Below are 27,677 nucleotides of genomic sequence, written 5' to 3'. Positions count from 1 at the left end.
CCCTCGAAGGACATTAGATTGCCATCTTCAGATAGATCCATAATTTTCTGTATACCCTTATTAAACCAAAATTTAAATCCCAGGTCTTTATTTGCTGGACTGAAATTGACGTTTCTCCATATCGGCGCATAACAGGACAACTCAGTGGTAACACCGATATATTCATGCACCTCAAACCAGATACTAATGGTGTTAATGACAAAGGGATTAGTTACATTTCTCTTCAGCTTTTTAACTGGAGCCGAGTATAAAAGGGAATCCAGAGAGAGTTCCCCCTTTGAAGATGAGAGCTCAATCTGGACCCAGGATGCTTTATGTTCTCCAGCCAACCAAAACATTGCTGCCCACATTTGCGCAGCCCAATAGTACCGCTGAAGGTTTGGAAGGTGTAATCCCCCGCTGTCGTATCGCAAATATAAAAGAGAGAGTCTAAGTCTGGGCTTCCGGTTATTCCAAATAAAATTTATGATTAACTTTTTTATTCTTTTGAAGAAGTTTAGAGGGGGAGCTAAAGGAACTGACTGAAAAAGATATAGGAATTTGGGAAGTATATTCATTTTGATTGTGTTTATTCGTCCAATCATGGAAAGAGGTAGGGTTGACCATCTAGTGATGTGTTCCGATATCCTAGTCAACATAGGCTTAGTTAAGTGAACTGAGCTGTTTTATCAACAGAGTTATTTTGATACCAAGGTAGACAAAGCCCTCTACTGCATTTGCAAATGGATGAACTATCATTGGCTTCCTTCTCTCCTGTTCATTTAAAAACAAAATATGGGACTTATTCATATTCACCTCAAGACCAGAGAAGCCACTGACCAGATTAATCAGCTGTAAAAGGGCTGGTATTGATTTAGCAAGGCCCAATAAGAACAAGATAGCATCGTCTGCATATAATGCAAGACGATGTTGCTGCTCGTTTATTCTGATACCACTGACCAATGGGTGTGATCTTATTGCTATTGCAAGGAGTTCCTTTGAAATTACATCGAGAAGCAGTGAAATTGAAGAACCTTGTCTAACTCCACAAAATAACTTAAACGGTAAAGAGATCAGATCATTCGTACAAACAGATCCACAGGACTCAGTATTAAGGATATCAATCCATTTGCAAAAATACTCTCCAAATCCAAACCGCCTAAGAACGACAGGCCGATAAAGCCACGAAACCTGGTCAAATGCCTGTTGTGCATCAAGTGATAATATCGCCTTATCTGAGGACCCTTCATTCATATCAATTATGTTTAGGACTCTTCTCACATTGTGGGATCCTTGACGATTTATGACAAAGCCATTTTGGTCATGGTGTCTTATAGAACTCCAAACACCATCCAGTCTCATCGCCAAGGCCTTAGCTATAATCTTGGCATCAGAGTTTAACAGGGAAATTAGTCTAGAAGACCCACATTCAGTTGGTGACTTCCCTGGCTTCAGAATTAGGGTTATCAGGGCACTCTGAAGCGAAGGGGGAAGACCGCCTTGCTCAAAGGACTCTCTGTACATATCTAATAAAGGGGTAGTTAATTTTTTTCTAAATATTTCATAAATATCAATTGGGATCCCGTCGGGACCCGGTGCTTTACCACCTTTCATGTTAAGAATTGCGTTAGACACTTCTTCTGGTCCCAATTCCTTGTCTAGGGCATTTTTATCCTCTTCAGAAATACATGGAATATCCAGTCCATCTAAGAAGAATGTCTGGTGTACTGTATTTGTAGGTTGGTTAGAGGATTAAACAGCCTAATAGAAGGAGGCAAATGTTTGATTTATTACTGTAGGATTTGATGTTAGCCCTCCCTGTTCATTTCTAATTGTGCTTGGAGCTCTTTGAGAGTCTAGTTTCATAATTTGTCAATTAGGCAATTAGGTTTCTCCCCTTGGTCATAAAAAGTTTGCCTAAGCCTTAACAGACTATTTTCTGCTTTTGCCATAGATAGTCCCTCATATTCTGTTTTAAGAGCCAGCAGTTCTTGTTTTGTTTGTGTTGAATTATCTCCACTAACAGCCCTTTCTACTTCTTTAATTTTAGATTCCAGTTCTTTCATTTGTTGTTTAAATTTATTAAATTTAGAGCTCGTGTAACTTATCATTTGTCCTCCAATGTATGCTTTGAAAGCTTCCTGCCTAATACTTGCAGAGGTTTGATTTGTATTTGTAATAAAGAAATTATCGATGTGGCCTTCAATAAATTTGATAAAATCAGAGTCCAGTAGCCATCCAGGTTGTAACCGCCATCTTGTGGACCTTTTAGTGAACTTTGAGTCTTTATAAATTGGGGAAGTGGGGGCATGATCTGATAAAACAATACGTACAGCATACAGCGTATAGCACAAGTACAATTTTCAACATTGGGTAACAAGGAATTGAAGATGAGGAAAAAAATCTATTCGACTGTATGTCTTATGTGAGTAACATGAGAATTCTTGTTTGGTTGGATTTTGCTTCCTCCATGGGTCACATTAAAGCCAGTTCTCTCATATATTGTTGTAATCTCTTTTTGCTTTGAAAGTGGCAGGTGTCTAATCCCGAAGACCGGTCCAGTGGACCCAATGTAAGATTGAAATCAGCAGCCATTAAGACTTTACCTGACAGAGAGGCGATTAATAAGAATAAATTCTTAAAAAATGAGGGATTATCATCATTCGGGCAATAGGCGTTCACCAGATTAATATTTTCACTCAACAGAGTGCCCTGCACTATCAAATATCTGTCAGTTGTGTCTGTAATATTAGTTACTTGGAAAGGGACATTTTTTATGAATCAGTGTCAGGACCCCTCTTGACCGTGAAGGAAAACAAGAAGCCATAACTTGGCTGGGTCACCTTCTTCGTACCTTAATTATATCCTCACTAAGTAAATGTGACTCCTGAATAAAAACTATAGAGTGAAATTGTTTGAGTCTCGTGAAAACTTGCTTTAATTTAGTAATATTAGCCATTCCCCTTACATTCCAGGAAGTCACCTTCACATCTCCAGTTGGTTTCATCCAATAAAATTATACAATGGTAATGGTAACTCTCTACTGAAGGCTTTCTGCTTCAGCTTAAATGTTAAGGTAATGGTGTATTCATTCTTGGATCCGAACTGTAACTCCAAACAAAAGACAAGTAAATCTATAAAACAAAACAAAATAAAAAATCTGCCATTGCAAAAACCCTTTGGCTGTCCCAAAGTCTTCAACCAGACCCCCCCCCCCCCCCGAACTCAAGTCGAAGTCAAACACTCAAACTGATCCAATGCAAGTAAGGAAGCAGTTAAACAAACTGAGGCTTCCATGTCGGAATCAGCTGGTAAAACCTAAACAAAAGCCACGTAACCTTGCGACCCCGGGTAATGAGCCATTAAGAACCCATTGGCAAACACTGAAAATGACAGAACATGTACTCTGTACACAACATATTATACTTATGAACTCCAGTTAAAACATGAGAGAGGAAAAAAATTGAGTTTGGTCATCCCTTTCACCTATACGCAATGAAGACTTACAGAGGATATGAAGAGGTCAAAGTAGGATATTCCTACCACTGCCGTACACAGACAGACAGACAGACAGACAGACAGACAGACAGACAGACAGACAGACAGACAGACAGACAGACAGACAGACAGACACTTTACATCATTGCTCTTCTTTCTTCTATGAAGACAAGACAGCAAAAAGTTTCCTTCAATGTGCAGGTTCCTCTTGAGCTTCATAGTTCTCCAGGTTTTCCTCAGCTTGTTCAGCATCTCCCAGGTTTTTCTCTGCAGGTTGGATGTCTCTAACAAACTTCTCTACGTCCTCCGGCGTTTTGAAGTCATGGGTTTGTCCCTGTATCCACAAACAAAGCTTGGCAGGGGAAATGAGACCATAGTGGAGATTGAGGGATTTTAGCCGTTCTTTTAGTGGAACAAATCTTCTCCTCCGACGGTGAGGTTCAGCAGACAGATCAGGGAAGAACATCACTTGCTTGTCGCCATACACCCCCCTTCCCTTGGTTCTCGCTGCCCTCATTACTCTGACTTTATCTTGGAAGTTGAGAAACTTTATGATGAAGACTGTTGGTTGCTGAGGTGGGTTGGAATTCCCAGTACGACCAGGGAGTCTATGTGCCGCTTCAACAAGAGTTGGAAAAGTTGTACCTCCTAGAACTTCGGGTAGCCAATTAGTAATAAACCCAACAGGGTCATCAGACTCCACCCCAGTCGGTAAATTCACTAATCTCAGATTGCATCTCCTGGATCTATTTTCAATTTTGTCCATTTTGTTCGTCAGGATATCCATTTGTTTTAGTCAGTAGGCAATTTTGCTCTTCTCCGAAACAACCGTGTCCTCCACGTGGCTTATGCGTTGTTCCGTCTCGTCCATACGGCTCGCAAAGCCCCGCACGTCAGCTTTAACCTCATGAATCGCCTGCAGGACTCCATCAAACTTTGAGGCAAAAGTGGTCCTCATTGCATCGAGTCTCTGGATAATGTCCATGTTTTGAGAATTGTTGAAAGCAGGCGGGTCCGTCGGGGGACTGGTGCTTACAGCGTTAGCGTTGTGAGCAGAGCTAGCACAACTCACATGGCTAACACTCCCCTGTGAGCCTGCCGGGCTGCTGATGCTCGCCAGTTCAGTGTCCTCTGGAGTTTGATTTGAGTTCTTGTTGTTACGTCGTCCTTTTACCAGGTCGATGTAGTAGCCTACAAGAATACTATGTTCCAGTCGTTGGAATCGGGTTGTTTAATTTCTGAAAGGATATTTTAGCTCACGAAAAGACGTGCGTTCACTCAGAGCCATAACCACGCCTCCAGATGAGAAACTTAGTAGCCCGTAGCAAAACGGGATAAACTCTCAAAACGTGGCAGCACGTAATTGGCCGTAATAGAACTTGGAGGCGGTCCGTAGTGGGACGGGAGACTTACAGGAAGTGACGTTTAGTGCGCGTACTATCACGGTTGTTTCACGGTTGCTTTGTGTTTTATCACGTCGCGCCTCGCTTCATCACGCTTCTCACGGCGTGGTTACGGTGTATGGTCGCCGTTTCATCACGTTCAATCGCAGCTTATCCCAGCGTGTGACGGTTTATGGACCCGACGTGTTGCGTTGTCCTCCGGTCTGCCACGGCGCACACCGTCTGGGAGGAAGCCGGGCCGGAGGGGAGTTTCATTGGAGTCTGAGCGATGAACGACAGAACAGCTTCTACAAGCTCTGCTACTGAACAAGAAATCCAGAGGAATGTCTGCACCCAGCAAAAGTCTAGGAGACAATGATTGCTTCACTTTTGGTGGCTCTTTGAGGCATAAACGTGCTTCACAATGGTCCACATTTCATCCGTAGGAAGCCTTGACAGAACGTGAAAGACCTTCCTCAGAATTCCCCAAAATCCCACGGCGCACTAAGTTTTGGGCAAACGGGGCTGCCTTGGCTGCCGGGAACATAGTGTAAACCTACCCCAAGGAATGCTGTTGAGTAAATAATGAGACAGTAAATCCATGCTCTCCTGCTTCTTCATTAAACCATCCACCACTACAGCCGATATGGTGGGTTTATTTATGCAACAGCATTAAGACACAAGGCAAATAATAGTGTTTTACCAAAAATACATGAACACAAAGCATTAAAAGAACCTTAGAAATAGAGTAAAACTGAAACATAAAGTAAATGCAATAGTCTCTACTATTTTTTCATCCTCATTATGGTACTAAATGACTGTTTTCTCCAAACCGTCACGACAAAATCTAACATGTTACGAGATACAAACCAGCCGTTTTGTCTCCCAAACAAGAGCATTTCTACAAAATGTAAGCATGTCCCCACAACATGAGCAATCTGAGTACTCAACACACAGTTCTGGCTCATCTTCCCGTGCCTGTCAGAGCAGAAGATCTATCCTTGTGTTGAACACAGTGGCACAGATATGAGCAGGTACCTGAACCCGGTGGGAAGTGGAAAGTTATCACAGAGGGCATCGTGCCCTGGAAGCCCAAAATTATGGCTGGATATGATTACTCGAAATATGGAGTATGCTTGGCCCCTTGCACAGCTCAATAGAGTGCTGCCTGCATTCATTCAATCAATTCTAAATTATGCCAATAAGCTAATAAAACTAATGGCAACAATTCACTCAGGCTGCAGCTGTAATCAGACACTTTCAATCATAATCATGGAAGTGAACTTGAGCTGCTGGTGGCTCCTCTGAAAACCCAACTAGCTCTTATGACAGCAATGTTTTGAGAGTGGAGTGTTTGGCATCATCCTGCAATTCTGAAACAAGAGAAATCACTCTGTTCAGTTTCTGTAGGAAAACAAGGTGAGAAATCTCACACCGTGTGACCCCAAACGACCCAGGTTCAGATCACAGGAGACGGTTACTGGTTCTGTGCAATTCTTGATTGATTTCAAACAAAATATTTGGGACGTCCCAATACCACTTTTAATAGTCGAGTAGAAGTAGCGTCAAGGCACTGCTCTCTGCGTATTGCAGCCTGTAACCTGAGGGACCCAGCAGACTGTTAATGAATGACTCCACAGTTTTAAAAAGTTGCGTATTCTGCGCATGCATGTGTGTGTAGTTTCATTACAAAAACAAACAGGAGCACCCACTAGAGGTCCAACAAGATAACTTCATATTTTTCAGCGTTTCTGTGTAGGCTCTTCCATACTTGGACGTCTGCAGACCGATGACAGACGTGCACGTGGTTCCATTCATATTACATTTCAGGGTTCATGTCGGCAAGATAATGATCCCAAAAATATTTAGACTTCTGGTGGCTGGTGTTCTTCTCCTTTCCTCAAGCTTTTGATATTTCACACCAGAAGTTCTGAGCCGGGAGTTCAATCTTTATATTCAGTCCGCCTGATCACAAAGATTGTGCTGCACGTGGTCGACCCGAGGGTCTGCGGTGGATGATGATACTTACGTCACTTGGACCTGCGGACACGTAAAGTAGGAATTGGCCTTAAACGGAAATCGTTTTCTGTAACAAAAACAATGCTCTTTCACTTGAAATGTCGTGTAAATGGGGCCTCAGTGAAGTAATATTAATGATTGTAAAAGCAGAGTTGCTGGGCAGTCAATCAGTTTATCTTCTGAGCCTTACTGATGTGCGCTGTGAAGGAAAAAGCCTCTTTTGGCTTTATTAACTAAAAACCAAACTGCACAAACAACCACTAATTCCCAGCTGTGATAATCAGCTTGAGGCTACAGATACTGTGCTGCTGGGTTTAAAGCACGCTGTTTGCTTTGCTCACAGTGAACTAGGTACAAGAGGAGGGGAGAAAAAGGCTTCTCTATGTCTATTAGGTATGCACTCCCCGTCAAACACAGAGAGGAAACCACATTAAGGTATACGGCACTCTTCCAATCACACAAAAGCTAAAGACAATCACTTGGGGCACAAACACCCACGCTAATCACCTCCATCCAGAGAGGTGGCATGCTGATTTAAAATCAGTGCCACCTCCTCAACCCCTAACAATGTGATTAGAATCGCTGGGCGGCTGACAAATGAGGCTAGTTTTGCAGAGCAGGCTGCAGATTCATAGATTGCTTTGTATCCCTGCTCTTTGCATGTGGACACTGTTTAACTCTTGCATTTATTCTCCCACCACTTTATTATAACGCGGGCGGCATCCTGAGCGGTATCGCAGAGGGACATCTGGAGAACACCTCGGGGCCCTAGTACGACTTCAAACGCTCGACATGCAGCGAGATAAAAGTTTACACACAAATACTTAGAGGAACTCCCCGAGACATGTAACCTGTGCAGCCAGAGCTTTTTGTTGCTGTAAACACACGCACACCTTTTCCCTTTCCTGACACGACTGCACTTCAGACGATGAATCACTTTTATTTTCAGAATTCTTTGACTACCCAGAACAACAAACGCAGCCCGTCTCCCCGCTTCAGGCGCACTCTCTTGTCCCACGCAGTATGAAGCTCCTTGGCCTTGGAGAGCGTATGGAGGGACAGTCATAAAAGCCCTGTGATGGAGCAGTCGCTCAGCTTTTTTTCTTCCTCCCAGCACCCCTTTCATTAACCTTGCCACAACAGCAAGAAATCAATATCCGTGCACTTCTTTCCTACCCTGTGGAGGACCTTATTTAGACAACCAAATGTAAGCAAACAGATGCTCGCTGCTGGGTAAGAGGAGGAACAATTTTCCCACTTCACTGCTCGCCTGTGATGAAATATTTCCAAAGAAGTCTAAAAGCTGGCGGTGTCATCAGCTAAGTGCCATTTGTCCTTGGCAGACCGGGCTGGAGAGCGATGCATCACGATGACAACTTCCCCAGCTAAAGTGAGTATGACTGGGGAGGGAGGGATCATCGATACTCGGGCTCAGAGTTGTTTGACGTTGCCTTGCAGAGTGATCGGAATACAAGGAGAAGTCTGCGCCGTGCACGGAGGCTTTGGGGCTTCTCATTAGACTGCTGCTGTGGAGGCAGATGTGAACAGCTGGAAGCCCTCGTCAAGCTGAAGATCATTAACCAGTGCTCAGACCCTGACAGGCTGAATGGATGAACAGATACATCAATAGAGAGGTGTCGGGCATAACGGAGTAGTTGCCTTGCACCTGCCATTGTGCGGAGGTCAGAAATTTGCAGAACTTGAACACCGTCCAATAACTTTTTAACAAAGAGAAGGCATGTCAAATCCACCAACTCAAGTCATGACGCACATCAGCTGTCATCCAAACACAGCCAATACTAATGAAGATACAGCAATCGAACAATTTCCAACTCTAATTCCAATTAAATTAGAGGCAAATACATTTTGATAATGGCACACAGTGAAAGAAGCTGGTACCAGATAACACAAGGCTTGAAAAGTAAACAGCATCATCTGATAATGCATATATAAATAAAGAGCCTGGAGCCATGTATTTTTCACATATCAGTTTTTCCACAGATTCAGCCACCCTGAAGCTGCTGGAGGTTTAGACTGCTAGGAGACCAACACTGAGCTTCTTTCCTTTTCCATTCACCATGTTTCACCATTACACGTCACTAACATGCTCTCTCTCCTTCTTCCTCTAACTTTTCCCACAGGTTGCTCTGGTGGTGTGATATTCATTTTGATATTTTTATTATTTGGTTTTATCTAATTTTCTACTTACACAGAGAGAAGGTCTGATAGTTTCATTGGGTATATTGACCATGCAAGTTAATTTCACCAGGATTCAGCAGTGGTATTTTTCCTATTTAGTGTCCAGTCGCTGCAGGAGGACTCTGTGACTTCATTCTGCCGGACAGAGATACAAGTTGCCTAAACAGGTCACTGGAAAGCTGCCTATCACAAGTGGAACAGAAGACCCTCTCAGCTGGACGGCCTAGTTAAGTTGGCTGGTCCGTGTGGAAGCATGCATATTCATCTGTCTGAAACTATGCACCGGGTTGATATCTGCTCGGTCCCAGTCATCAATCTGAGGGGACGCTCTGAGGGTTTGCGCCTCTCTGTGTTGGTCAGAGGCCCGAGGAAAGCCTGGCAGCATGGTGGTGATTTCCTCCTGCAGGAGGCCAAGTGTGGCCAACGGAGCTGGGCCAGCTCCCCGGCTGCCATCACCCAGCTTCTCCTCTCACATCCCCAGCCTTTATTCCCTGGCCACCGCCACAGGCCTGTACAAGCCAGGCACCAGGCTCTGCTGCTGCTGCTTCACGGCTTTGGTGGGAGATGTGAAGGCGTGAAGGGATGAGATGTCCAAGACTTATAGTGATGTGTGGTTCAATCAACAGCTTTAGATCATGGGTGGGCAACTCATTTTTCAAAAGGACTACATGAAAAACTAGCACTACTATTAAGGGTCTAGACCTCGGTCCTCCAGAGCCCCTGTCCTGCAGGTTTAGCTCCTCCCAGTTAAAACACACCTGATTGCAATGAGGGGCTCCTTATTGGGCTTTTTCACAACCTTGGTGATGACATCATCATTAGATTCAGGTCTGCTGAGGCAGGGAGGAACTAAAACATGGACAGGGGTCCTCCAGGACAGAGTTTGGACACCCCTGGTCTAGACATAAGCTACTATCGCCCTCTGTCACTTTTTCTCACAGTCTTTCTCAGCCTTTGTCTGAAACTCATGATTACATTTTTCTAAACTTTGAGTCCAGCGCATAAGTCAATAAAAACAATATTTTTCAATGAGCAATCCTATTTTCCACTGTGAAACACCAACTTTGTGAGGTGCTGGCCACAGTGCTCGACCCAACCAATAATGTCCGAATGGCCAATAATGTGGGAAACATGACCATTTTAGGTGTAATAAAGACAACATGTCCTTTTATTCAGGATCTCCCCCCATCTTGCCCCCTTCCTGTGTCATAGTATCCCAGAACTTGGTCAACTACCTTGTCGTTGTCTTGATTGAGTGTGGGAATGTAAAAGGCTGAATGGGCTTCACTTATTCAGTGTGTTTTACCACTTGAGCAGGATTAACATGGTGAGCATTCACCCTTCCACACACACACCAGTGGTGATGGATGCCATGCAAGCTTCCTGCGCAGGTTTGGGGACAACTTGGTGTTCGGCCCCCTTTACACGACTCGTTTGGGGGTTTTTTGGTTGGTTTTTTTTCTTCATAAAAGTGTCACATTAAAACAGCCTTGTTGTGATAAGAATGCTCATACAAATACATGTGATAGAAATAGTGATTACAAGCTGGGACACGAGTTGGTGTTTTACTCTAATCCAAACATTCATGAACTTTCCAGGCCCTTTTAGTTGTCTTTCATAATTGTAAAGGCCCATTCAGTATCTGGTGGATGTGAGAATGTGTCTCCACTCGGCATGTGAACCTCCATCACTGACAACGGTTCCAAACGCACCTCGATACACCACCAGCGATACGCCACCAGCGATACGCCACCAGCGATACACCACCAGCGATACACCACCAGCGATACGCCACCAGCGATACACCACCAGCGATACGACACCAGCGATACGCCACCAGCGATACGCCACCAGCGATACACCACCAGCGATACGCCACCAGCGATACGCCACCAGCGATACGCCACCAGCGATACGCCACCAGCGATACGCCACCAGCGATACGCCACCAGCGATACGACACCAGCGATACGACACCAGCGATACGCCACCAGCGATACGCCACCAGCGATACGCCACCAGCGATACGCCACCAGCGATACGCCACCAGCGATACGCCACCAGCGATACGCCACCAGCGATACGACACCAGCGATACGACACCAGCGATACGCCACCAGCGATACGACACCAGCGATACGCCACCAGCGATACGCCACCAGCGATACGCCACCAGCGATACGACACCAGCGATACGCCACCAGCGATACGCCACCAGCGATACGCCACCAGAGATACGCCACCAGCGATACGCCACCAGCGATACGCCACCAGCGATACGCCACCAGCGATACGCCACCAGCGATACGCCACCAGCGATACGACACAACTGCTATTCATTGAATCCCCTGGCGATACGAGGCGATACGATACACCCCTGTTCACGATTCGATACGATTTAATATTAATTTGATGGCGATTCATTTCTACACAATGCGATTTGGTGCGATACGATACAATTCAACATGATGCAAAGAAATTAGACCAAAAATTTTAATAGAAAATAAGAAGCTGCAATTCGGTTTGGTACTAGAGGCAGAGGATTTATTCTTTATTCCAATCCTCATAAGCAGCAAATTTAACAAAACATTCATTTTGCTTATAATCTACAAGAACTATGCATCAGTTTATGCATCTTCTTTTTGGCCTCTGAAACAGCACAACACAAAAAACAGGCCTTTTCACAACGTTGGGATTTGGAACCAGATTCAACATAACGAACAGGAATCGGTTCTTCACATGTGGAACTAGTTTTATCACACCGTCAACTTAAAGTGACACTTTTAATAGTGCAATGTCCATATTCCTGTCTGCCAGACAGATACTAAACTAAGATTTCAAATATAAACAATATAAATAATAAGAACCGTTCACAATTATGGTAGGTCATTCACAACTATTATTAGTCAGTAGCAGCTGCTGTAAACAGACTGACTCACTGAGTGACTGACTCACTGAGTCATATTCAATGTAAATAACACAAAAGATAAATTAATGAAAATAAAATACACTTTTGAAAACAGATCTGTCTATAAATGCCACTCTCACGGCTAACACCTAACTTGCTGGTTTATTTCATGCGGCTTTTTTTCCAGGAAGATTAGTTGGTCCACATGTTGAGGAAGAAGCAGACTGACTCTGCTGTCACGATATCACCTGCTGTGCTGAACACTCCTGCAGAGGAACACTTGTTTCCAGGGTACTGTTCAGCAGCATGGCATTCTTTACAAACCGCCTGCGTCTTGTCAAGTTCACCATCTTTCTTGTAAAAGCCAAAGTACTTCTAAACGCCTGATTTTAAGCGTTTGGGTGCATCAAAGATCTCCTCTCCCTGCTTACTGCTGCTCTGGCGGACCTCCATGCTGTGGCACTGGCTTGTGGTAGAAATGTGATGGTGATGGTGCATTCGATGTGCCTCGGAAACACAGGATAGAAATAAATGAAAGGTGAAAAAATACCACGTGAAAACATTGTTTGCGACCGTGGATTTTACCGATGCAGACACGCAGTGACCGATGCAGCTCGATTTCACCTGTAAATTGCACATTGAAGGAACCAATACACTCGCATTGCGCACGTTTGTATCTAGATACCAATTCATATTGTTTAATCTCCACATGCTTAGTCCAGATGATGGCGTAGCATGTTAGGTAGAGGCCCTTCCATACATGTACAGAGTGAGGTGGGGGCTTGGATTCCCAGTAACAACTGAACTCCAGCCACCTGGGAAGTGCAGCTGTCGCTGTGTCGACACTGCTCGAGTAATGATGAAATGCTCTAAATAAGTGAAATCTGTTTAGACTTTCTCTCAGCTCTGAGCTTTCATACCTTTCAGACTAAAGACAAAGACAAGAAATCTCTTCTTTTGAAATTCAGGACTTTGTCATAATGGAGCATCCTCCTTCCTCTAACCATATCCACTGATGACTGACGCTGATGGCGTACACGCAGGGGGTGATTTTTTCTTCTTCCGACCAGCACATTATAACTTAGTAATTAATCTAGAGGGAAGGCTGGGATTTATTTGATAACAACCCAAGCAGATGGTGAGTGGCAGACCACTTCATTAAGATTCTATATCCTTCTCCCGTGTTCTATTCTGTCACTTTACCTTGTGACGACAAGAAGCATCCACTGCATCAGTAAATAAGAACCATAACTAGGCTGAAAGGATGGAAGCAGTACTGAAGCTCTGCTTCTGACTGCTCTTCTCATATTGGCTGATATTGTAAACATAACAGCACCTGAAACCAATTTCAATGACACATCTCGTTGCCGGTTTTAATGAAGAGCACTTCAAGCGAGGAATAGCAAGAGAAGGGTCTGGACAGAAGTGTTTGTCTGTGGTCTTACCTCAGGAGCCTGCAGATGCTGCTCCTGTAGCTGAGTCTCTGGCTCGCAGCAGCCACACTGGGAGGCATCGGTGGGCGTGATGGGAAATAGAGCAGGACTGCTGCAAAGAGCACTGCGATCGCAGTCAACTCTGCCAGAGCAGATGAAAAGAGACACAGATGTTATTTTCGGAGGTAAGACAAAAAGATCATTGTGACATATTTAAAAAAGAAAGAAAAAGGTCACACTGACATCGACAAAACCTTTGAAGCTGCTGGTATAACATAATGCTACTAGATATAAATCTCTGACAAAAATCAAACCATTGATCACAACAGACTTTTCTTCAGAGTATCACTGTTTGCAACACCACTCTAGAATTATGTGTATTTTAATTCATTTCGTCTTACACGGACAAATAAGAAAGGTAATTTGCATCCTACAAATTCCAATTGATGACCTTCAGAACTTTAGATTAACAAATGGTGCTGTCATTGTCCTTCAAGAACTTAATAACAATACTACCTTGAGTTGAACAACAGCTGCTGCCTCAATCCATTACAGCAGGCTGGTTTTTTTTTCCCAGCCTGCTTTTAATTTTCTGAATCAGTTAAGCATAACAGCCTCAGCAAGCTATAGTTCAAAGGCTTGGTTATGAAGATTATAATTGGAGGTTTTGTGTGTGTGTGTGTGTGTGTGTGTGTGTGTGTGTGTGTGTGTGTGTGTGTGTGTGTGTGTGTGTGTGTGTGTGTGTGTGTGTGTGTGTGTGTGTGTGTGTGTTGGTCCTCTCGCTGGACTGCGTTTCTGTCCCTTGGCTGAGCTGACATGATGTGGAAATGATGTACCATCGATCCTCTACGCCCCCAGAGGGTCTGGCTTTCCGTCAGTACCTGCATACATAACGAGCTGGATCCTGTCTCGGATGGTGTTGTCGGAGACCGCCGCCGTGGTTACCGCCTGGGTGTCGTTGGGGGCTGGCACCACCAGAGGTCCCACCACGAATGAAGCCGCGCCTCCCAGGTAGCCGAAGAGCGAGGCCACGGCCGTGGCGGTGGCTCTCTGGTCCGGGGCGAACCAGGTGGTGGAGAGGAAAGGACCGGCGCTCATTATGGTGGGGCCGGCTAAACCGTTCAGGAGCTGACCTCCATGGATCAACCTGGAACACAAACCATGCATCCAGTTACAGAACCTTTGGAGAGGACTCTGTGAAGGCAGTGCTGGAATAGAGCAGCGATTCCCAAGCGGGGGGGCCGACCCCCACAGGCTCCAGAGATTGACAGGGGGGTGTGAAGCCCTCTTGGTTTAAAGGGCAATACTTTTTTGGGATTGTTTGTTTGTTTAAAATATAGGTGAGTCAGCATTTATTTCACAAATGTATTGAGTTTAAGCATTTCTGTGAAAAGAATTATTTAAAATATAAAACAAAGAGAAGCTTGTAAGAGTTTATCCTCTGCAACTGGTGCAATTGTCACATTTATTATGGTCTTATTACATTTGTTCCATTAATACAGTATTTCAATCAAATGTGAGATGAATCTTTGTCATTTTCGAGCTTCTTCGTCATCAAAGACAGAGATACAGAACAAAATCAAAAAGCTGTGGCAAAAAAGACCAAACCTAAATAAAAAAATACCAAACACATTTTGAGGATCAGCAAGAGAGAAATCACTGATGAGTGCAAGTCTTCTGAATTAGTTTAGTTAATAACAGCATTAATGACACAACACCAGAAGACAGACGCTGCTTTAGCATCGCAGATGATGACATGAGACTAATGTTGATGGGGGAACTATTCCAGTCCAATGAGAACGATAGTTTCAAATCTTAAATATTCACATCACATCCCGAAATAAGATGACAAGCATAAACGTCTGAACTCCAACTGTCATGTCAGTGTGAGAGTCATCACGGCAGCATGAAGTAGGGAACTGTGGCCCCGATTCATTTTCATTTGGCCCGCAGCCACTTCGAAAAATATCCTGGAATCTGTCAAACACATGAAACTTGCACTTGACTGTATTGTACCTCTGAGATTTATCAGGAAGCGGAGTTCGAACAAGACAGCTCCGGGGTCGTTAACCTCCTGAAACAGGAGATACAAAGAGCGACTTGATGACAAACGTCCTGAGTAATTTGCTTCAGTGCTTCAAGTTCGTAGTGAACCGGAAAGCGAGGCTAAACGAGTGAAATGATGCTGCTGCTGGTGACTAATAATGACAAACAAAACGTTAGGCAACGCCATCCTCAGTCAAGATAAAGAGAAGGTAAGTATGAACAAGGGAGGAGAGCCCGAGTGGAATATTCCCAGAGTTTTCCTAACAACCTGCTTCTTAGGCCAGTTTACATGTTTTTAAGTGAAAACACAAAACTTTTGTTGTGTTTTGGGGGTTCGTTACATGACAACGGTGTGCTGAGCCACTGAAGATGTGACTTTTTGTGTCCATTCCAACCCCGTGGAGACAGGGAAAACCCTGCTCCTGCTCCTGCACGGCCCTGGTCTTCAGCTGGACGAGTAGGTGGACAACAACAACAATATTTGCCTCCAAAGTGTCATGACTTCCAGTCAATATTCTCCTGGGACTTCCTAGTTTTATAGTCACCCAGACAGTCACTCATAACAGCAATCCAACTTGGTCGTCTGTCCTGAAACAAACAACAGTACCCACTAGTGGCCCAACATAGAAACTACATTGTTTGCAAAACTTGCGAATGCGAAACTTTTCTGATACGAAAACTAAAAATTTTCACTTGAAATGTTGTGGAAAAGGGGCCTGAGAGAGTTTCCCTCTCATTCGTGCGCCTTGCTGCTGAGCTCTATGAGATAGACCCCCCCCCCAGTGCCAGCAGTCCCCCCAGCACCCTTCAGAAGTGTCTGGGTGAGACAGCCTGCCGCCAGAGACGGCTCATGGCTGATTGATTGTCTGTATGCTCGGCACAGACAGCGTTCATTCAGAGCGGTCTGAGCCAGTTCAGCAGGGAGCGAGGAGCAGAGGAGGAAGGAAGGAGGAAGGAAGGAGGAAGGAAGGAGGCAGCACAGGAAGGAGGAAGGAAGGAGGAAGGAAGGAGGAAGGAAGGAGGCAGCACAGGAAGGAGGAAGGAAGGAGGAAGGAAGGAGGCAGCACAGGAAGGAGGAAGGAAGGAGGAAGGAAGGAGGCAGCACAGGAAGGAGGAAGGAAGGAGGAAGGAAGGAGGCAGCACAGGAAGGACAAGGGCAAATCCTGAGGTAATTCCAAACTTATCACATTCAGAAATATTCCAAATACTTTCTGTCAGATTGACAGTTGGGAACCTTCATTGAGGGTAAGTGAGTGCAAAACCCAAAGACCTCCTTAATATTAAATTGAATGAAATCCATCACCCATTGGGGTGTTAAGATAATCCAAAATAACTTCATCTATGAAGACACTATTAAATCTAAGTAGTTAATGTAAAATCTGGTGTTCATTTAGTGGCAGTGTCGAGTGACTTTGGACTGTTTTCAGACTTTTCAATCTACTTTTGAGGCAATCGACTCGCTGCCATTGGCGGTCGGTAGTTTGTGTTTTTAGGATGTTCCCTTATCCGTTTTTACAGTCAAGCACTTTGTGACTGTGTGTCTGTGAAAAGAGCTAATCAAATAAAATGTATTTACTTACTTACAACAAAAACAACTGTATGCGAAAGACTGTCTTCACTTTCGGGGGGTCTGTTAACACGACAACGGTGTTCCACTGCATCTGTGAAGTTTTTCTATCCCGGCTGCAAGTTAGAAAAGCTGAAAAATGTCTTTAAATTTGGTCTTAATGAAAAAATTCACATAAATTCAGGAAAAAACATAACCAAGTACAGACAATTTGGAGCCACACTGGACATGTAAAGACATTTCAATAACACTTATAAGTCAATCGTGTTCTTGGTTACACTAACAATGCATCAATACATTTTTTTTATAATTTTAAATAATACTTATTGTGAAGATAATGGATTCTGGTTCAACACAAAGAGAAAAACATCTCTTGATTTCCCTGACTGATAAGATACAGAAAAGGTATTTCAAATTTTATGTGCAATTCTTTTTTTTCCATGTACACGTATTAATGTCTTTGATACTTCAAAGGTATTTCATGAGGTACGATAGCAGGTGTTTCTATATTTGGAAAAGTTGAAAGCAGGGCTGAGAAAGTTTGCTTAATCTTCAGTGTGCTTTCTCTGCTCTGCCCTCTAACTCTGTGACTTTGCTGTCCGCTGCCTCTGGGCTCCACAGATAAATGTGTCACGGCAGAATACAAAGTGCTGTGGTCAGTGACAGACTGATTGGAGAACTCAGGCACCCTATATCTCCGTCCTACATCTCAGACATCCCAGCCTACACACCAACACCTCCGGAAATCCCTCTCTGGCCTGTAACTTCTTCCTCCCACTCACTTTTCTCTAATAACATTTCTTTACATTTGATTCGAAGTAGTTTTATTCACATGCAACACAGAATATCAACTTCCCGTTCGAGGTTTTTGATCACGTCGTCGACATTAGCGCTTGACGTTTCTGCATTTCGGGCCGGAGCCGCCTCAGCAGGATGAATGAACCCATCATCAGGACGCCACTGTGTCAGGATTTTCTCCATCTTAATATGCGGGGCGGGAGATGAGCGCCACAAGCTATAAAATTCATCCCACACATTATCCATGACACGTTGTCATTTTCACTCTGAAATGTAGGTCATCATTGTATTATTTATCAACGATACTTCAAACTGACTCAACACTGCACTTCTGATCAGTGATGCACCGGGGGAAACAGCGGACACGTGGCTGATGTGTTTACATGTGGCACTAGTCTTGATTTTGAACCAATACTTTCTTCAAAATTCACAAAGGAAAAGAAATGTGTCCTTTAAAACCAATATATTAAAAATGTGACTTGTTTTTAGCAGATCAATTTAATTCATTTGTAAACATTGTCTTTAACACAATGTTTTGGTGAAGCACATATGAAATAAAAGTGTTTTTTTGTTTTGTTTTTAAATAGGACAACGTCAATAGATCGAATACAATGTCAGAGCATCTTAAATCACTGTTCAATTCTCCATCAGCCCCCCCCCCCCCCCCCCCCCAATATGCACCCTTTGTGTCATGAGAAATTCTTACACCACAATTATCAAGTGTTGATGGGTTTCATCAGTGTTGACTTTTCACTTCAGAAAAGTTTACATGGCAACATTTTGAAAATGATGCCCAAGTACGCTATAAACATTAACAATGGGAGAACACAGGGCAGACGATGACGCTGGATTGTTATTACAATGACTGTCAAAGTAAAAGTACCAAGTCCAGGAGAATATGGAGTGGGAGTCCTGACACTCTGGAAGAAACTTTGTTTTTATTGTCCATCTACTGAGCATGTGCAGAGGAACTATTTACTGCGGCCGTGATGTGCATGAGCATTAGCAGCATTTCTGAAAAGTTGCATTTTCCTCCGGAGCGTTTTCAAAAAGTTCAGTTTTCAGTGGCTCCGGGCACCATCGATGCGTAAACTGACAACAAAGATTTTGCATTTTCACTTGAAAATATCGTCATGTAAACGGGACCTAAGATTAGTTTTATTAAAACACATCTTTGTTCTGTAGTTATAGAGACCATATTTGTGTAAAGAGGAAAAACCAAATGTTTTAATATTTTTGTTTCATTGAAAAGTCCCTGTCCTACACGTCCTAACACATTTTCTAACTTGAGTGTCTTTGTTGGACTTGTGTGTTGTTTTCTATATTTGAAAAACTCAATAAAGATGTTATTGAAAAGAAAAACCCACATCTTTTTTAAACTGGATAAAACTCCAGTGTAAACTAACCCAATCAGAAAGGTGTAATAAGCTACACTTGTCAATAAAAACTATGTGAAACACGTGCACCAACTGCAGCGTTTATATGGAAATAGTTTAATTTGTGAGATATTTTAGGATGGTACACTAATGCTAAGTGGCTAACATAAATAGGAAACGATAACGTCACAATCATGACCGTCATCCTGTCAAAGAGATGCAATATTAACATTTCTTACACTTGATCATCAATTTTTAATCTTATTTTGGGCAAATTGTCTGCAATCTGCCCAAAACACAGTGAACTCACTTCAACTACGTGTTTAAAAAAATCATTATAAAACTGAAAAAAATAAAATATAATAAGGCAATCTGATCAATCAACATCAGCTTTTTAGTCCTTGGCAGCTTTTTCTCTTTCTTTTGAGTTTGGGTAGTTGCCAGTGTGACTGTTGATTAGATGAAAGAATAGATGTGACAAAAAAAAGAGTGTGTAATATGACAGGTGACGAGGACGGATGGAGACGAACGGGAAGAAGCTGCACTGTGGCTGTCGAAGGAAAGAAGGGAGGACGGAGTGGCTTCTTCACCGAGAGAAGATTAATGACAATGGAAGAAACCGTCAGGCTGCAGTCTGAGAATGAAACAAAGAAAACTGCAGTACGGTGGAATGGTTCCACTGCTGCTGGTCCGCCTGCTCTGACAGACCAAATTCTGCCATCGCACAAAGGCCAAGTCAATTCTATCTGGAAAATGGCAGCGCGGCGACCGTCACGGTAATATGACAGCCTGCTGCGGGATCCACAATGTGCTCTGATGGCCAATCAGACAGTCGGTGTCTGAGTGAGTCTGAGATCTGCCTGATAGACACTTACTAATCACACAGCTGCTCTTTATTTAAATACACCAGGGAGAGAGACGGGGTTTGAAATGACGACGCAGCACAGGATGAGGAGGGGGGAAAGGTGACGTCTGTGATTGGAGAGCAGGCCTAATCACCACAGGGTGTAATCAGTGACCCATGATGCAATGCTCCTCTCCCCGGCTGAACTTGGAAAAACAAACACTTTTTGAGCTGGGTTCAGTTTGGCAGCTCCCGGGTGGTAAAGGTAGAGGAAGTTCCAGTACTCACACGTTCACAGCCTCCTTTGATTCACCTAAATAAAACGGATCCTAAACAAAGAGGCAGTGTACTTCCTCAAGAGGCAGTCACAGAGGGGAAAGAGAAGTAAATGGCTTTTTAAACATGAAACAACGCGTGGAACAAACACACACCTGCGGGGGGTTGTTGAGGGAAGGTCCCTGTTTTTCTAAACCTGAGGAGCCGCCGCCGATTGTCTCCTGATCAGGGGAGGGAGCTGGAAACTCAAACACTGCCTTTGATTGCTCCTGCGATGCCCTTGAACTAAAAAACATCTAAATGTTTTCTTCTACATCGAGACACTTCTTGTGTTTTTCTTGCCATTATTTTCCACGTCTTTATCCTTGCAATGGGGAAAAAAGCATTCGAGGAGCCACATGTGACTAAACAAAGCCCTTGGACTCGGTCCTCACTTCTGCAAAGGAAAGAGTGACACCTACTGGTGGGTTTGGAAACTTGGTGTGACTTTCTGTTGATAAGCATGGCTTCAAGAGATGGAACTGATGTATTTGTTGACTCTGTCTTTGGATGTGTGACCTCCAGGTCACAGCTTTACAGGGATTCACCCATCATGCAATAGAAAAACCCTCATTTGACAAATTGGCTTCTACTCGCAATTCAGAGTCTCCAACTAATCCAGAATCCACTGGGAGAACATGCAAGGTCCACGCCGAGAGGCTCTGAGGACTTCCAACCATCAACCTTTATCAAGCAGAAATCATTTAGAAGAATCTACTGTCATTCACCCTGAAGAGGGAAAAGATTACATTCAATTTTATTCTTTAAAATCCAGCAGGAACCTCACACTGGGTTTTAGGAGGTCATTCTGAAAATACGATGAAAGAATAACTAGAAGTTAGACTTCAGTAGGACTCGTTTCATATTTTTCTAATTTCTTAAGCGGCCTGTAGAGCAGATGCTTCTGAAAACGTGAAAACAGTTCCGTTTATACAACATTTGATTTTTAATCGTACTTTAATCCCCTTGGGGAAATTCCCTTTTCCGTATCTACCCATCCTATTGGTAGGATAAGGTGGGCCGCCACATTTAGGTGCTCCGGGAGCTGATGGGGGTAATAACAATCCAACCTGGTACTTTTATTTTGACAGTCAACATAATAACAATCCAACCTGGTACTTTTATTTTGACAGTCAACATAATAACAATCCAACTTGGTACTTTTATTTTGACAGTCACCGTAATAACAATCCAACCTGGCACTTTTATTTTGACAGTCGTCGTAATAACAATTCAACCTGGTAGTTTTACTTTGACAGTCGTCTTAATAACAATCCAACTTGGTAGTTTTACTTTGACAGTCACCGTAATAACAATCTAACTTGGTGGTTTTATTTTGACAGTCACCGTGATAACAATCCAACTTGGTGGTTTTATTTTGACAGTCACCGTGATAACAATCCAACTTGGTGGTTTTATTTTGACAGTCACCGTGATAACAATCCAACTTGGTGGTTTTATTTTGACAGTCACCGTGATAACAATCCAACCTGGTACTTTTATTTTGACAGTCAACATAATAACAATCCAACTTGGTACTTTTATTTTGACAGTCACCGTAATAACAATCCAACCTGGCACTTTTATTTTGACAGTCGTCGTAATAACAATTCAACCTGGTAGTTTTACTTTGACAGTCGTCTTAATAACAATCCAACTTGGTAGTTTTACTTTGACAGTCACCGTAATAACAATCTAACTTGGTGGTTTTATTTTGACAGTCACCGTGATAACAATCCAACTTGGTGGTTTTATTTTGACAGTCACCGTGATAACAATCCAACTTGGTGGTTTTATTTTGACAGTCACCGTAATAACAATCCAACTTGGTGGTTTTATTTTGACAGTCACCGTAATAACAGTCAAACTTGGTGGTTTTATTTTGACAGTCACCGTAATAACAGTCAAACTTGGTGGTTTTATTTTGACAGTCACCGTAATAACAGTCAAACTTGGTGGTTTTATTTTGACAGTCACCGTGATAATAATCCCACTTGGTCTGTCCACCAGAATGCCTGTGTTCTCCAGTAGTTAATGTTTCGAGCTCCTTGTTCTCTGAACACTTGTGCAGTTTAATTAGAAAAACCAACCCACTAGTGACCCAACACGATCACTACGTTCTCTGTGTTGCTGTCGTTTTCACAGTTTTGTAAAAACAAACATTTTCTGAAGCGAGAAAGCCAAAATGATGCGTTTTCACTTGAGACGCTGTGTGAACGAGGCCGATGACAAAAGGAAAATGTACTGAATCGTCCAAAACGCTGCTTCCAAAGTAGGATTGCACGTCATTAATCTCACTTGGGGTTTAAAATTGTGTCCGTTTGAATTTGCGGAGAAAGAAGGCACATTGTGTGGAAAGCTAATTTACTGAATGTTGCACATGTGGCTATCACGATAACAATAAACTTGCAATATACTGTGCAGCTTTACTTCAAAGTTATACTGCTACCATATACTGGTCCAGGCCACTCTCTGAGGACCAGGCTGGGATGAAGGCACTCCCCCTCTGGACTAACATGACTTCAATCCCCCTGGATGAAGCTGTTGTCATGGAGTAGCTGGGGGGCAGTGGCCGATGAGAAGTGTGTACATGTACTAACCATGAAACGGTATACTCGTGTAAAAAGATATCACTGCAAACTGTGGATACTGCCACGTTTGACTAGGATTCATATAATTGCTTCTTTCTGGGAATCTTAGTTTTATTTACACTTGGGCCGTATCCCTGTAATATGAGCTGTTCATCCTCCTGATGGCTTCCTGACTGCTGCCTCATGACACACAGACACACTGAGGAACTCAACTCATTTATCTGCCGTTTCAAAGGAGAAATTATAGGTTCAAAAAATCCCCCAACTTTATGGAGTGAAAGCGATGCGCTTCATTCTGTGGAAACAGTTTCCCTCCATGCATTGATATTTTATGATATACTGGCTCATTGTGGAGCCCAATGGAAATCATTAGACACATTACCACTCAGAAATATTCAATGAAATTATATTTCTAAAAAGCGCAGTATAATTGAAATGACCTTCTCTGAGCTTTTGCACTTTGTAAAAGGAGAAAAAATTGAGCTCATAAGTAAAACTGCAAATGAAAAAACTAAATATAATAGGATTTCTTTTGTGGTGATGGCCTGTCAAAGTGCTGTCTGATAAAGAGGGAGGTGGCAGTGGGGACGGCTGAAGGATCCGCACAGCGCTCAGCTCTCTGTGTGAATCCTGTTCTCTGCTCCCTGATTGGCCCTTTATCCAGCCACAGCGCTCAGCTCTCTGTGTGAATCCTGTTCTCTGCTCCCTGATTGGCCCTTTATCCAGCCACAGCGCTCAGCTCTCTGTGTGAATCCTGTTCTCTGCTCCCTGATTGGCCCTTTATCCAGCCACAGCGCTCAGCTCTCTGTGTGAATCCTGTTCTCTGCTCCCTGATTGGCCCTTTATCCAGCCACAGCGCTCAGCTCTCTGTGTGAATCCTGTTCTCTGCTCCCTGATTGGCCCTTTATCCAGCCACAGCGCTCAGCTCTCTGTGTGAATCCTGTTCTCTGCTCCCTGATTGGCCCTTTATCCAGCCACAGCGCTCAGCTCTCTGTGTGAATCCTGTTCTCTGCTCCCTGATTGGCCCTTTATCCAGCCACAGCGCTCAGCTCTCTGTGTGAATCCTGTTCTCTGCTCCCTGATTGGCCCTTTATCCAGCCACAGCGCTCAGCTCTCTGTGTGAATCCTGTTCTCTGCTCCCTGATTGGCCCTTTATCCAGCCACAGCGCTCAGCTCTCTGTGTGAATCCTGTTCTCTGCTCCCTGATTGGCCCTTTATCCAGCCACAGCGCTCAGCTCTCTGTGTGAATCCTGTTCTCTGCTCCCTGATTGGCCCTTTATCCAGCCACAGCGCTCAGCTCTCTGTGTGAATCCTGTTCTCTGCTCCCTGATTGGCCCTTTATCCAGCCACAGCGCTCAGCTCTCTGTGTGAATCCTGTTCTCTGCTCCCTGATTGGCCCTTTATCCAGCCACAGCGCTCAGCTCTCTGTGTGAATCCTGTTCTCTGCTCCCTGATTGGCCCTTTATCCAGCCACAGCGCTCAGCTCTCTGTGTGAATCCTGTTCTCTGCTCCCTGATTGGCCCTTTATCCAGCCACAGCGCTCAGCTCTCTGTGTGAATCCTGTTCTCTGCTCCCTGATTGGCCCTTTATCCAGCCACAGCGCTCAGCTCTCTGTGTGAATCCTGTTCTCTGCTCCCTGATTGGCCCTTTATCCAGCCACAGCGCTCAGCTCTCTGTGTGAATCCTGTTCTCTGCTCCCTGATTGGCCCTTTATCCAGCCACAGCGCTCAGCTCTCTGTGTGAATCCTGTTCTCTGCTCCCTGATTGGCCCTTTATCCAGCCACAGCGCTCAGCTCTCTGTGTGAATCCTGTTCTCTGCTCCCTGATTGGCCCTTTATCCAGCCACAGCGCTCAGCTCTCTGTGTGAATCCTGTTCTCTGCTCCCTGATTGGCCCTTTATCCAGCCACAGCGCTCAGCTCTCTGTGTGAATCCTGTTCTCTGCTCCCTGATTGGCCCTTTATCCAGCCACAGCGCTCAGCTCTCTGTGTGAATCCTGTTCTCTGCTCCCTGATTGGCCCTTTATCCAGCCACAGCGCTCAGCTCTCTGTGTGAATCCTGTTCTCTGCTCCCTGATTGGCCCTTTATCCAGCCACAGCGCTCAGCTCTCTGTGTGAATCCTGTTCTCTGCTCCCTGATTGGCCCTTTATCCAGCCACAGCGCTCAGCTCTCTGTGTGAATCCTGTTCTCTGCTCCCTGATTGGCCCTTTATCCAGCCACAGCGCTCAGCTCTCTGTGTGAATCCTGTTCTCTGCTCCCTGATTGGCCCTTTATCCAGCCACAGCGCCGCACGCTTCAGAAAAGAGACGGGGCTTTAGTTTGAGCCGCTGTAACTGCACGTAGCACAAGAAGACGTTCCGATCACACTCAGCTTTCATCCTCCGTCACTTTTTAACCACCACAGCTGATGGACACGGAACTGTGCTGAGCTTTATTTTGAAGTCTGACTTTTCTCTGGTGGCAACCTGAGGCCGACACTTGCGGCTTGAATTCACTTCACCATTGTGGCTCCTTTAACCTGCCCCCCCCCCCCCCCCCCCCCCCGCTTTTTTTTTTTTTTTAGCAAAATAGCGACTCATATTTTCACTTCAGATCAAAGACCTGCAAACCTTCTACATTCCACCGGTTTAGTGAGACTGTAGGATTACTGATAGTGAAATATTAGAATTGTTGCATGGAGGTGGAGTTGTTCGCCCTCCCGCCTCACAGTGAGAACACGATCTGTTTGATAGTGAAGATATCTCTATTCACCAGTTTGCATGGCATTCTGCAGGTACCCTGGACTCCAGCCACAGCTTGAGGTGGATCAGTGACTAGAACTTGTCTGAGGCTGTTTGGTTCTGGGATGGACTGTTGATCTGATCGGGGGACAGAACCCGCCTTCCTGCCCCGTTAGCAGAGATGGGCTCCAGCGCACCATGACATTGTTTGGATCGATGGATATGGACGACAGACTGATAAAACACTGCGAGGCTAAAAGATGCTAAAACTATTGTGATGCAGTGATACTATTAACTAGGGACGCACAATACCATTATTTAAAAGTACAAGTACTAACATTTAGCTACTTGCCAATACAAGTACATATTAAATGCAATTAAGTCTAATTTATACTCCATACGCAAATGATACACGAAGTGTCACTGCAACAAATGTTGACTTGTACATAAAACTGAGAGCAGAAAGAAATAAGCCCAAACATTAATACCGCCAGGCTAATATTGTGTAGATCCTCTATTCTGACGCCTTTCATTGAGGGAGTACTGCTTCCATGAAACGGGGTACGGTCTCCCACAGCCATGAGTTTCAGATTAACATCCACATGGATGGACAACCTCAGATTACCTGACAGAACTTTTTCAAAAACCTCCCTTTGCCTCCCCTGGTGTGTTTTCTTCACGTAGCGCACCTCGCCGCCATGTCTTCCTCAGGTAGAACAGGACAGCACCAGACCGTCGACCATCACTCTGGGACCCACTTCTTCTGCTCACGTGACGACGTGGTGCTTTCAGAGATGACTGGGGTCAGTTTACACAACAAACCAGATTCAGAAGAGTCTGGTACCTACAGTACATGCTCCTCTTCTGACACATCAACACTAAGACAGAAATGTAGACGTTCTAAAGGAATCATCCCACAAAGACTTTGGCTGATGGGAGGCTGGCTGTGACCCAACGCGGCCCCGCAGTCGCCCCCCCCCTCTTCCAGGACCTTTCATCGGGACCATCTGTCGGCGTAATGTTAACAGGGGATTCTCACCATCTTCTGAGAGGCTTGTCTGTCAGCGGGATGCTTCGCAGAGCTGCTCCGAGCAGCATGAAGAACGCAGAGAGGAGGAGCGACGCCCGTAAACCTGGAACACATGAGACGTGATCAGAAAGACGACGGGGGAAAGAACATGGGAGAGACAGCAGATGGGAGATGGCACCGACAGGGAGAAGGTCGTCACCAGGCTCAGAGTACACACAAGTTTCTTTAGCATTGGACCCGTATCTAAATCACACCCATGAAATCTTGTGATAGTGACTGTACTTTCCTGGCTGGAGGTGGAGCGTGACTGTAAAACCTGTGTTTGAGGGTAATGTGTGGATTGGAGTTCAACTAGTCATATGTAAGAATGCAATAAATACAACATAGAAGTCGAGGACGTTAATCTCCCCATTGTTTGTTCTTTATAACAGTGCTCTTTCTCTTGGCCCTGTTTTTTCTCTTGCAGCTTGTCGACTTCTCGCTCGTTCATCCTGCAGTTTTCTGTCTGTGCTTCTTTGTGCACATTGATGTCACCATAACAACGGATGGTCAGTGTCTCGCACAGCGCTCCCTCTGAGGCCGGTGTACACCGCGGGGTTTCTGGACAAAAAGCATTTTAATGATTTCGTTTCAGAAAGTGCTTGTGTTTCCACAACAACTTTTTGAAAATGACGTCCATTTACAGAGAAAACAACAAAAAGCTGAAAGTTATGGTTATTATAGTTCGGCTCTAATCTGGATCTGAAGTGAAATTCGTGACATGAGACGAGGTTAGTTATTCTATTAAAGAAGAGCCCAGGAGTCCCAGCGTTCCTTCCTGAAGATCAGCTGTGTGACGAGTCGTCTGAACAAAGCGCTTTTTTTTCTTCTTCACGACTCTCGATTTCACCGCACGACACTCATTCGATGGAAACTCTCCTCACTTCCCCGTTCCTCTTTCTATGTGTATTATCATTTTGTGAGGCGTTGCCCAG

The 27,677-nt window shown here is 44.2% G+C and overlaps 1 protein-coding gene across 2 annotated transcripts in view; it reads right to left on the bottom strand.

Moving 5' to 3' along the window:
* Positions 1–27,677, bottom strand: part of slc49a4 (solute carrier family 49 member 4) — an 82,102-nt gene that overhangs the window by 49,577 nt on the left and 4,848 nt on the right. For both annotated transcript variants that reach the window (XM_080479060.1, XM_080479059.1), the window contains 3 exons: positions 26,713–26,806; positions 14,300–14,565; positions 13,431–13,560 (listed from right to left, as the gene is read on the bottom strand). In XM_080479060.1, the coding sequence (XP_080335186.1) occupies positions 13,431–13,560; positions 14,300–14,565; positions 26,713–26,806 (490 nt within the window). The remainder of the gene's footprint in view (positions 1–13,430; positions 13,561–14,299; positions 14,566–26,712; positions 26,807–27,677) is intronic.

Source organism: Lipophrys pholis (genome assembly GCF_963383615.2).
Source record: "Lipophrys pholis genome assembly, chromosome: 13".
Lineage (NCBI taxonomy): Eukaryota > Metazoa > Chordata > Actinopteri > Blenniiformes > Blenniidae > Lipophrys > Lipophrys pholis.
Note: the sequence above shows the minus strand (reverse complement) of the source record. Positions and strands in the feature narration are given on the sequence as shown.